Here is a 12,803-nt window from a genome sequence, read left to right as displayed (position 1 = left end):
GGAGCGGAGGCACTCAAGTGTCAATGATGCATTACTTACGAAAATTAAGGACCCATGACTTACATAAGTGACATCTGACATGACACCGAAATCTTCGTGATAAAAAACTGAGCTGCTGGAAGAGTGGGTGGTGAGGTTAGGTTAGGTCAGGGGGGGCTGAAAAATCTCAATATCGAGAATCACCGTTTCTAGGCGTTTCTTGGCCTCTTGAATGTATCCTCAAAAGTTTCAATAAATTTCATGAAATTTCGTGAAATTTCATGAAATTTCACGCGTGAAATTTCACTCGAATAAATTTCATGAAATTTTCCATCTCTGTGTATAGTGCAGTCCACCGTCGGGCACTTCTCTGCAGTCTGTAAAAAAAGAATGTTGTATGGGCACTATACTTATGTTGAAAAGTTTTCCTTGGTGAACTTTTCACTGTGGAGTAAATTTATGAATATTTTTCCTCGATATAAGCAGATAAAAAAGTATTAGATTTATGATGTTTATGACTTATTGATTAATTTTTTTTAAATTAAAATTTTAGGTTAAACAAAAGTAATATATTTAAATTAAAAAAGCCTCTCGAAAGTCTGGAGAAGAATAAATTCGAATCACGCCTGATAACGTAACATATATTCAAAATCCAAAGGTTTTTTTTTTTCAACCTGCAGTATATCTTCCTAAAAATAAGCTCTGCGGAATTACATGATAAACCGCACAGAGTTCTCTTTAAAAGAAAAGAAAAAAAAAACATCATATTTTTTAGCGCATCAGAACTGACTTTTTTAAAGCTTCAGTCCAGAAATTTATGTAACATGGAGGTAATCAAAATATATTTACTTTGAAACGCCGGTTTTGCGACCAACAGCACTCTAATGTCATATTGATTGCATTCTAGCTTCTTTGAAGGAAATTTATCACACGGCAAAGACTGTAAGTGGTTTCTCTTGCGGTATCTGGAGTATCACTCCCATTTATCTGTACCATAAAACAGCAGGAAGCAAACTAACGAGTAATATGAACCGATATAATTTAAGTGCGGGTTTAAAGCATCGATATAGTCACATACGACAAAAACACAAAAAATCAGTGGGAAAACAAGGCTAAAATCGCAGTAAACACAATATGCAGGACGTTTCGGCTGGTTTACTCAGGCCTGTATCAACCGCTACGGCCCAATCAGCCCATACGGAAATTAGGACTGCAGTCCTAATTTCCGTATGGGCTGATCACACGCGTTTTAATGTAGTGGTTTTTTTAGCCTCGGTTTTAATTTTTTATTTGTGTTTTAGCGATTGATAAAGGCTCGGGCGACCAGCCGAAACGTCCTGCATATTGTGTTTATTGATTTTAGCCTTGTTTCCCACTGACTTTTTGTGTTTTTGTCGTAAACGTTTCAGGCTACCATTCCTAACCTCTCTTCGTCTTGTATAGTCACATATATAGACAGTCCGCCAAAGCAATAAATGGGAAAACCGATCGTCATTTCTTGAGAACTTTCATGATTTTCTTTCCTGTGTGAAGAATACTCTGTGAGGAGGGTATGAACACGATCGACATGAATGGATCGAAAAACAAAAACGTGGATCGATCGACCAGATCGACGTGAACTGATCGACAAATGATTAAAAAGTCGGTGTCGATTCGACCGACATGGAGAATCGATCGAAAAGTAATAACGTGAACCTATCGACAAACCCTTAAATCTATCTACAAATCTGGTGTATCGATCTAAGTTTGTCGATCAACTCGGTGTCGATCGGTTCACGTTCTTATTTTTCGATCAATTCATGTCGATCGAATCCATGTCCTCCGCTCTGCGAGAAATTCAAGCAATAGTATTGGTTTTGGTAAGTAAAATGGGAGCGGAGATATTGAGACACCGGGAGGCGAGATAGCGATGGCCAAGTGCGAAACCGCGTACCTCCAGGGCCGGATTTAGGCGGTGGCTATATGGGCCGCGGCCCATGGCGGCAAATTCTGCAATTTTTTCAAATGCAGTTATCAAAAAAAATCGGTTTGAGAAAAAAAATTACGAACGAGAAAAGGTGACAAAATCTTTCAATTCCTGATGGTTGAAGTATAGTAACTTCAAATTTGTTAGGAGAAGCCCTCGGCACGCCGGTCAGCATGAAACACGCATTAGCGCCTACAAGACTGCATGAATACTTGGCTCATTGCGTCAAACGTAGAGCGGTCAGCAGCGGGTGGCTTGAAATGCATAGCGCCTACAAGACTGCATGAATACTTGACGCATTGCGTCAAACCAAAGACATAAAGACGGAGCACTAAAAGCAAAAAATGAAGCTTCTAGAGCTTCTTTTCAATCACCTCTACTATTGGCTAGAGGATTGGCGGCGAAATCGGGACAAGTTTGAATTCAAATGTAAGGCGGGAACTAATAAATAAAATTGCGGAAACAAAGTATTTTAGGTTGATTTTTGCCCAAATTCAGGTACACACTCATATTTTTTTAACTTTAGGTTAGTTTCAGTCCGTCGTCGACCGATTAATTTCATTTGGGAGTAACGTTGATCTAGAACTGTAACGGCCTGTTTGAACCTGCAGAACCACCATAAGCAGAAGAAAAACTAACTTTATGTGAGATTACTGCCTGTTACCGAGCAAAAGTAGGTGTATTATATTAGGACGCAGACCGAACTTTCTTAGTATATTCGTTTTAGGAATTTAAAATACGTTTCAAAGAAGAAATGTGCAAAAATCAAGAGGACAAGTTCAAATCAAATTTCCGTTTGCCGCCATGGATTCCCGCGTTCATTTACACACTCACACAAGCGCGCAGCGCCGAACCTAGCTTCACTTTTTCCCCGTGCTTTTAGATACGAGCGCTCCGTCTTTATGTCTTTGCGTCAAACGCAGTGCGCAGGTTAGTTTAGGTTAGATTAGGTTAAGTAGGCTAGGTTAGGAAGTTAGATAAGGGTGCAACGCTCTGAGCCCAAATGGAGTGCGGGAGGATCTGCAATGTTGCAAACGGACTGTTGTCATGGAAATACCGACTGGGTTTTTGCCATTTCACCGTCGATACGCTCTCTGCTGGATGTTGCAGTGTCATGGACAGCGTTGCAGAACGGGCTGTACCTGGGCTGGCCCTCGCCGATCATGAAATCCCTGTCCGGAGGCGGAAGCGAGGGCCCTTTGGAGCCTTTCGCGCGGCGTTGGAGCGAGAATGAGATCTCGTGGATGGTGGCCGCCCTGGACCTGGGCAACATCTTCTCGCCACTCCCCTGCTCCCGTCTCGTGGATCGATGGGGACGCAAACCTCTCCTCATCCTTATGGCCCCGCTCAGCATTCTAAGCTGGACCCTCGTCTATTTGGGAACGTCTGTGACGGCTGTCTGCGTGGCTCGTGTCTTACAGGTGCATAACGAAATAGGTTGCAATGCTGTCCAGTAACGCCACTGAAAAAAAAAATCAAGGTGATTCGATGGACGCCATATTTTGTGCCAAAACGACGTGCGATATATCGCATCGATCGGTTCCATTTTTTCAGCCACTCGTTTTTTTCTCGAATTCTGAGATCGCGATTTTTCTGTTGTCAGGAGACCAGAGAATCCACTCACCAATTTTGATAAACAAATTCAACGTAATATAGGCGTGGTTTTTTTAGAGGGAAAATATCTCATTCGAGTGCAGTTTCGATATCAGTATCGAATGCGATATTTTTCCTTTAAAAAAACCACGTCTTTGTTAAGTTGAATTTGTTGGTCAAAATTAGTAAGTGTCCCAGGGGAGGGGGGGGGGGGGGGGGTTGGTAGTGGTCCAGTCTCCTGACAACAGAATTGCGATCTCAAAATTCGAAAAAAATGACGAGTAGCTGAGAAAATGGAACTAATCGATGCGATATATCGCACATCGCTCTGACCCTATGTAAAAAAGTGTGCGTAAACTTACAAAATGCTGAATTAACTGCTACAGCAGTTACTGTAGCAATGTCAAGATGTAAAACTAACTGCCGTAGCGGGTAACGTAGCATTTTGCGAGTTCTTGCACCTTTTTTTTTACATCCAGAATGTTAAATGAACTTCATTTTTTTCCCGGTGCATAATCATGAAGTTGTTACTTCAACGGAACAAAGCAGAAGAAAGTGGGAAACCAAGGCCAAGAACAAGCAGAATGCCTGGGACGTTGGCGGGTCGTTTCAACCCCCTCCTCCACCAGGAGACAAAAATACCAGAATCCTTTTTTGTTTTTCAAACAAGCTTGTTGTCATCGCAAATGAGGGCCCGAGGGGTTTTTGATTTGTATATTTTTGTTTCCTGGTCGAGGAAGGGGTTGCAATCGCCCCGAAACGTCCCAGGCATCATGTTTGTTGCAAGCCTTGGGCTCCTATTTTCTTGAGTTTTGTTTCGTTAAAAATGTTATTTTATTAAAATGTATTGCCATGCACGATAGAATTAAAAGCAGCATAAAAGATGGATTTAAAGACAAATGTCTTAAACATATGCCTTATTGGCCATGTTTCTGCTGAACAGAACTATAAACGAGTGGGAAAGATGGGGTGTGCTTATGAATGATCTGCATAAGAAACAATGTTAAAATGGGCGTGATTCTCTTTAAAGAAATGGAAAAACGGGATTTTACATTCTGCCAAGCGGAATTAAGCGCCAGCCAACTGTATGCGGCATTCATGAGCCGTGCCATGCACGGCCCGCGGGCATGAAAAAGAGCGTTGTGGTCAGGGCTCATGAGTGCTGCATACAGTTGGCGCTTAGTTCCGTTTAATAGAATATAAATTTCTGCTTTTCTATTTCCCCAAAAGGAATCACGCCCACTTTCACATTATTTCTATGCAGCTCACCACGAGCCCACCCCATCTTTCCCTCACGTCTCTAGTTCGGTTTAGTAGAAATACGTCCAAATATCGTGATTATTTTCAGGGTTTTCAATGCGGCATAGCCTCAACGGTGGTTCCTCTTTACTTGAGTGAAATCTCCGAGCCGCAAGTTCGTGGAGCTATCAACACGATCCCGGCGGTTGCTGTGAACATCGGGATCCTGTTCTGCTACACGGCGGGACCCTACGTATCCTACAAAACACTGACCACGTTGTGCATAATCCTCTCGATTCCGTATGCCGTCACCGTTTACCATATTCCTGAGAGTCCGTACTTCCATCTCATGAACAAAAACGTCTTCAAAGCAAGGAGGTTCGAATTTATTTGCCCCTATCTTTCTCATCAAAAATTTCATTCAGGACTCATTATTGAAATTGATAGACAAAGCGATAGACATAGGGAAAACGGAACCATCTTATTAACGTCTTCAAAGCAAGGAGGTTCGAATTTGTTTTCTCCTACCTCACTCATCAAAAATTTCATTAAGATCTGATTATTGAAATTGATAGACAAAGCGGGATAGACATATAGAAGACATAGGGAAAATGGAGCAATCTTAATAACGTCTTCAAAGAAAGGAGGTTGACTAATTATTGAAATTAATAGACAAAGCGAAAGCGACAGACATAGAGAAGGCATAGGGAAAATGGAGTGATCTTATTCGTGGAAGTGGGTGGTTGCAATGGACAAAGGAGGCGAGAAATCGACTGACTAAAGGGCCGTTTCTGGATTACGTAACGCACTGGGGGGGGGGGGGGAGGCGTCACGCCATTTTTTTTCGGGTTAAAGGATAGGGACCTACGTCTCAAAATAGCGTTACGAGGAGGGGGGGAGGTGTCAAAAATGCTGGAGAAATGCGTTTTTGAAGAAAAGGCCCTTCATGGCAACCCGCCAGATACCCTATAGTTATTCCAACAGTTCCACGCTTATTCTGTAAGAACCAACTGCTTTTATCATTAGGATCGCTCCATACACGGAAAAAAATGACTGCGCGGATGACCATCTTGGTTTTGTTAGTTAAAAGTTGGTGCCGTAAACATGAAAAAATTGATAGAATAACCAACGGCATTGTATTGTCCACAACGTCTTTAGGGAAATCAATCATTTTCAATTAGTTGCTACTAGCTATTACAAATCTGTTCACCGAGACAAAATTGATGGTAAACTGCTCCATCAAGTTGACTCATTGCACCAAAGAAAGCGCTTGCGCTTCACCTATCTTGTTTTTGGTTAATGCTACTCGGTTAAGTGGGCTCATTGAACTACAGAATGCGTTAGTGCAAATTATAAACTTGTTGATTATGAAGGTCACCATCTCAGATAACTCAATTAAAGTATTTTGTTAGTAGTCTGCCCCGTCAATTTTTTACGCTTTACCAACATTGAGTCACCACAGAAAGCAATCAGATATGGGCTAATGAGGGAAAGTATGTTGACGAATTTTCAAGAATCATATTCAACCCACTTTGTGTGACTGATAAGCGTGTAATAATATGTTCGTGGAACGTACTCCTTTTCCCGTCCCTGGCTCGGGCGACGATAAAGTCGCCGCAAAACTATATGACTTCGAGCAATTAATTATTCTTGACTCTGCTCGGTTTGAATGATAATTAAAGGGCATTTATTACAACAATTCAGAAACTCGGACGATGTTAAATTTTTCACTGATATAAAAAAAAACGGATTAAAACGAACTAAAATATTCATCAAAACAAAAAATTATTTCATTCTAAAAGTAAAGTATACCTCATATCGTAATTTTTGAGGGGAAAAATAAAACTAACACTGATAGGAGGTAAAAACAGGGCCGCGAAGCGGCCCATTGATTGCGCGGAGCGCCTTCAGGGGGTTGGACCGCGTAGCGGTCAGGGGGCATAGCCCCCTAGTATTTGACTATTTGCCTAGGCATTGGACAAAATGCCTAATTTTACTATTTGCCTGCGACATAACGATTTCAGTGTTTGAATATTTCTTTCCTCCCCCTCCCTCCCCTTGGCACAAAGTTTTACGAAAATCCGACGAGCAGGAACCAAGATAGCGTTTTAGGCCACGCCCGCCACCTTTGGTTTTTCGAAATTGGACTAAAAATTCGAATTTAATCGATGGAATGGGAGCCGATGTATCAATTTAGGCTACGTCCGCCGTCTCAAATTTTCAAATTCAGAAAATTCAACTTGAAACGCATCATACCCAAAATCTAAGCTCAGATTTGGCTTCCTAGTGAAAAATCGATGCTATTTCATGTATCATATTTTACCATAGCATAAAGAAAAGAGGGTAATCGTAGGCGTAAAGATTCTATCAAAGCCGGCCGGTATGCGGAAGTAGGCACAGAATTCAAACGTTTGAGCTGCGCCGCCAGGCGCCGGCGCCAAGCATTTGGTTCGTCCGTTTCCGAAAAAACAAACTTCTTCTTACTCATCAGCTGACCCACTCCGAATCACCCATGTTGCCACGTCGGACTGATATGTTAGAATCTACACGCCTACGTAAATCTCTTTCCTTCATGATATGGTGACATAAGATACATGAAATTGCATCGATTTTTCACGAGGAAGCCGATTCTGAGCTTCGATTTCGGATATTATGCGTTTTAAGTCAAATTTTCTTTTATCTATTTTAAATCGCTCAGGAAAATTTGCGGAAACTCATTAGAATAACAGTGTGTATTATTTTAAAAACATCGATCAGAAATAAAACATTGACGGTATTTGAATCCATTAATCTCCGAGATAACTTGAACACGGTTGTTCTACGACTTTTTACGTATGTTGTTTTCTTCCGCATTGGTTGTCGGCAGCGTAGTGGCCATAAAGGCCCCTGGTACTAATAATAGTTTTCAAAATTAATTTTTTTCTACATTCAAAATTCCAAGGAAATGGCAGAAATGTATCAATTGTTATTAATGTTTTAACAATGTTTCTTGTCAATTCTGCCTTGCTAAGGAAGAACGCCGTATGAACATTCGAGAGTTGCCAAATTTACTTCGATAAAACGATTATTTTTTTAGGAAAGCTATAAGTATTTTTCCTTTAAATTTTCAGAATCTTTAGGTGAAATTACAAATAAAATTATCTTAAAAATTGGGAGGAAAATAACTCATAACTGTACCAGAAAATTCGCGTTTTATGGAAGGAAATGTGGCAACGCCTGAAGGTGATACGGCGTTCTTCCTTGGCACGGCAGAATTGTATGCTGTCGTTAAGCTAAACATCCCAGGTTTACCAGTAGGCTAGGCATGCACTATATTTAACACCATGTCAAGGCTTCAGTACTTTAGAGGGGTAATTTTTTTTATTTTCCATTCTACATAATCTCACTTGTTCAAGTAAGTAGCCTGGGCTTATTTGTCCAATGCTAGAAGCACTTTAGCCAATCATAAAAATAATCCTAGATTGAAAACTTTGAATAGATTCTCGACATGAAAAGAAAAAAAGAAAAAATAGATAAATAAAATGCAGTACGTTATAAATAACAACGAAGAGACATTTAATGGAGTATAAAAATTAAAATGAAGTGACTGAATTAAAGTAAAAAAATAAAAAATTGCAAGAAATAAAATAAAGTAAGTAACGGTAAAATACAGGGAAGAAATAAAGAATAAATAATCAAAGACAAATAATATTAAGTAAAGAAAAAACAATAAAGTAAAACATCAAAATTAAGTAAAGAAACAAAGGAAAAAAACTAAAATAAAGTAAATAAATAAAAAGAAATAATCAAAGAAAAATTATATTACGTAAAGAAAAAAATAAAGTAAACAATTTAAAATGAAGTAACGAAATAAAATAAAGTAAAAAACTGAAATAACGTTAAAAAATAAAATGAAATACAAAAATTAGAAAAATGAATGAACCAATCTAAGTACCTATGTAGATTGAATATCCTGGTTTCCCGTTCAAATCGAAGCTATGTACAGGTCTTTCGGTCAAGATTCTCATCATACTGTATAGCTCAATCGTTAGGGTCTTCGGATAGGGTATGATAGGTCCCAGGTTCCATTCCCGCGGTAGGCAAACAAATTTGATAGGTCGGATACGACTACAGCACCTCACAATAAGTACTGTAGTCTCATTATACTCGATTTCGAAATTTATTTACGAGATTAACCCTTTTCCACCATCCCCTAGCTGCGAACCCCGACATTGCACACCTTTGTATTCAATTTTTTTAGCTGTACGTTTTACAAGAAAATACTCCTCTTTATGGCTAAAAACACAAAATATTAGGTTCTCCTTGCTTTCATGATTGATACACTAAACATCCGGATGGGTCAGTTTACCATCTTTGAAGGTCTATCTCAGCAACGCTGTGCGGGACGTTTACGGAGGACGGCGCGCCCGCCCAGCAGTGTTGGTGCGAATTACCATCTTTGTTGTCAACGCCTACCTGATCGCGGTTTGAGGTTTCTAACCATCGTACATTTGTGCTCGTAGCAAAATTGTTCTCAGGGGTCGAATCTGGGAATCCAAGATGGTAAATGTCACCTACTATCTGGCTATAAGCACCAAAGATTTTTTTCCGTGTACTCCCTATGTCTTCTTTGTCTATTGCTTTGAATGTGAATTTTAACAATCAGCCTCCAGGACTCTCGTTTTTGTCTAATTTCGTGGCAACACAAGTTTTCCTCTAAGTTTTTTTTTTCTAATTGACGTAGGACAACGTCTTTGCACTTCTGCATAGTTCCACTAAAAATGGACCGTCCATAAATACGTAACGCTAAATTTCAGGTTCTTTGACCCCCGCCTCCCTCGTAACGCTTTTGTGACGTAGATCGACCCTTAAAAACGTAGAAAGAAAATGGACGTTTAAATAAAAAGGAACTATGTCCATTGTGACATGAGCCGTGTCATGCATGTATTTGTGTAGATCTTGGGGCTCACGTCAGAGTGGATACAGATCCTTCTCATTTGAATACGTCCAAATGGCGTAACGCTCTCCACGGCTCCTTTCCCTCAAAGCATTAGGCCTCACGCTGCCGGAAATGTTGCAGGTTTCTGGAGTGGACCCGAACCGAGTTCCGCGACGACGAGTTGGCAAAAATGAGAGACAACGTCAACTCTGAGATGGAGGCGTCAGCACATCGTCCAACATCGTTGGCGCGACACGATTTCATAGCACTTTTCGTGGTTTTGTTCATGTACATCGCCCCAACTTTTACTTTTTACTGGGTCATCCCGGAGTACGCCGCTCGCACATTCTCTACCTCCACCTTCACCTCCATATTCAACGCCACCTCCAAATATAATGCCACCTCCACATATAACGCCGCATCCGCATTTGATCCCACCTCCACAGTTAACGTCACCTCTACATTCAACGCCGCCTCCACATTTAACCCCACCCTCACCTCCAACTTCTCTTCGCCTTCAGTCATCTCCACTTCTACGCTGACACCCGATCAGTACACGATCCTCCTAGGAGTGTTCACCCTAGCAGGGACTCTCCCCTCGACGTATCTGATCGACCGCCTCGGGCGAAGACAGATCACCCTCCTCTCGGCCATGCTTACGGCGGTGTTCGCCTACTTGACCTCCGGATATCTCTTCCTCGCCGAGAGGCAGCTCCTGGACGCGGATCGTTTCTCCTGGTGCACGTGCATCTTCACCTCGGGGCTCCTGTGCTCAGCTTCGTTGGGGCTCGGCCAGATGTACTGCATCCTCCAGAGCGAATACTTCCCCTCCAACTCGCGCGCTCTCGCCGGGGCCACAGTCGCCGCCATCGGGTCCATCTTCAGCGTCGTCGCCGACAAGATCTACCTCAGCATCGCCGACAGTATTGGCATGTACTTTAATTTCTGTATCAGTGGTTCCGTGTCCCTTCTTGTATGCGTTTTTGCTTGGTTCTTCATGATTGAGACCAGAGGGAGAACCTTCGCAGAAATTCAGGCTTTGATTCGTGATAGGTGGGCCGTGGCAAATAAGTATGACGTCCTCTAGCGGAAGGAGTATAGACGGAAATAGGGGAAGCTCGCCCCCTCTCAGATACCTGCTCGGATCCCTTCAGATAATGAGAGGGATTTTACTACATGAGTGCCTAACATATCTTTCATTTTTGATATTGTAATTGAAGGAACTTTTTATAAGATGTAACTCAAAATTCTTATTGAGTTGACTGGATTTTCCGAAATTTCAAAAGTGGGGTTTCAAAAATCACATGCTACGCCAAGGAACTAATACTTTTATTAAGCACTCCGTTATACTGTACTCCATTTTTATTGTACTCCATTAATATGATCTTCCTGTTTTTTCTTTTTTACCTAAATGTCTGTATAATTTTTTTAAAAATGTGTGAGGGTGTGCGTGTGTGTGTTTTTCTTTAAAGTTCTCTAAATATGATTTGCTTTTGAATATTTAACAGCAATAGTCTATCAATATCAACAATACTTACTAAATGTTATTTACCAAACAGAGTTCACTCTGACACTAAAAACAAAGAAGGTGACAGGCAAAGAACATGCTTCGTGTACTTATTTTTAATTAATAATTTATTGGTACGTCTGTCTACATTTATTTTTTTTAAATAAAAACGAAGATGGGGCCGAAATCTTGCGATTATTCTAATGGAAATTTGGCTTTTAGCGTGCGACATTTTAAAGGTTAACTTATTAATTCATATAAATCGCATTTACCAAGACCCACGATGAGACCAGGTAGAATACGTTTCTTATCCAACTTATTCCATCCGAGAGAAATCTAATGAATCTTAAAAACGCCTTCATTTAGAGTGAACGCAAAAACATACACCAACACGTCCTCCCGCGATGAAGGGAAAAGTATATGGTCAATTCATTCTCACTCGTTGTCGCGAGAGATTCTGCAGCGTTCCGCACAAAGATATTTTCCATCATCACCCGCCACATCTAGATAATCAAAGATAAAAAATGATATCAAGGGTGTTTTCCCTCTCTTTTCCCATTTGACCATACACTTCATCGTCCACGAGAAAAGTGATCTTGGTTCAAGAAAGTAAAATTTCATGATCTTACAATTAGTTCAAGAACGTAAATTTTCCAAGTGTGAGATTTTTTCAAGCTGGATCGAAAAATTTAAATGCAAGTCTCCGACAGGAAACCCATTCCACCATCTCAAATAGTGTCAAATTTATATAGTGCCAACTGGACGTATTTATACGAGATGGAACTCCGTGAAAATAATGAAATCAAAAAGAACATACGTAGCACGCAAACCGTATGCTCATAGTTCCTTTTTATTTAATTAATTTTCACATTGTTCAGTTTTGTATAAATACGTTCAATTAAGAGCATGAGGTTGTAATCTGATAATTTTGAACACCAACACATTAGATTAAAACTTTCAGTAGCTGTTTCTCAAAACCATAGTTTCTTGATTTCAACTTTTTTTTAACCGATATTCTCAGGTTTGGTTTCACATTTTCAGGTGTTTTTTGCGTCTAAATCATTAACATGCGCTCTCTAACCCCCTATATTTTCAATTTTTGTGACAGTGCATTCTACCGCCGTGTTGGGCCGATTTCTGCGATTTTTATGGCTATCGACAGGCGACAGGCTATCTATATATGAGCCCGTTCTACTAGAATTTACGAAAAATGACCCAACCGCTTTCGCACTACGCGATGAAATTGCGGACTCTTCCGTTTAAACAATCTTAATGTTCATTCTTTTGTCACAGTTCGTTTCTTGACACGAATCTATCGTGCTAATTAACTAAGTAGATCTATAGAGATCTACCTACCCTATTTTCATGATAGATTAACTCGAGACAGTGGGGGGGGGGGGGGGGCGCTCCGTGGGCCCCCGAGAGCACACTGGGAAAAAAACACATTGGATCTAGAGTCCAGACTCTTAAAAATATCGACAAGAAAAAATACTCTTGATTCAATCAGATTTAAGCTTAAATCAAGAACCAAGCCTCTTAATTTGAGCGGATTTCCTTTTGATTTAAGCTTAAATCTGATTGAGTCAAGAGTCCAGTTTCTT

At 40.5% G+C, this 12,803-nt stretch overlaps 1 protein-coding gene across 2 annotated transcripts in view; it reads left to right on the top strand.

Annotated features, from left to right (window-relative positions):
* The window catches only part of LOC109032015 (probable metabolite transport protein CsbC), a 32,007-nt gene extending 20,618 nt beyond the window's left edge, over nt 1-11,389 (top strand). For both annotated transcript variants that reach the window (XM_019043897.2, XM_019043895.2), the window contains exons 3-5: nt 3,056-3,366; nt 4,887-5,155; nt 9,837-11,389. In XM_019043897.2, the coding sequence (XP_018899442.1) occupies nt 3,056-3,366; nt 4,887-5,155; nt 9,837-10,782 (1,526 nt within the window). In that variant the 3' untranslated portion in view covers nt 10,783-11,389. The remainder of the gene's footprint in view (nt 1-3,055; nt 3,367-4,886; nt 5,156-9,836) is intronic.
* The last annotated feature ends 1,414 nt before the right edge of the window (nt 11,390-12,803 follow it).

The sequence above is a fragment of the Bemisia tabaci genome, chromosome 2 (genome assembly GCF_918797505.1).
Source record: "Bemisia tabaci chromosome 2, PGI_BMITA_v3".
Lineage (NCBI taxonomy): Eukaryota > Metazoa > Arthropoda > Insecta > Hemiptera > Aleyrodidae > Bemisia > Bemisia tabaci.
Note: the sequence above shows the minus strand (reverse complement) of the source record. Positions and strands in the feature narration are given on the sequence as shown.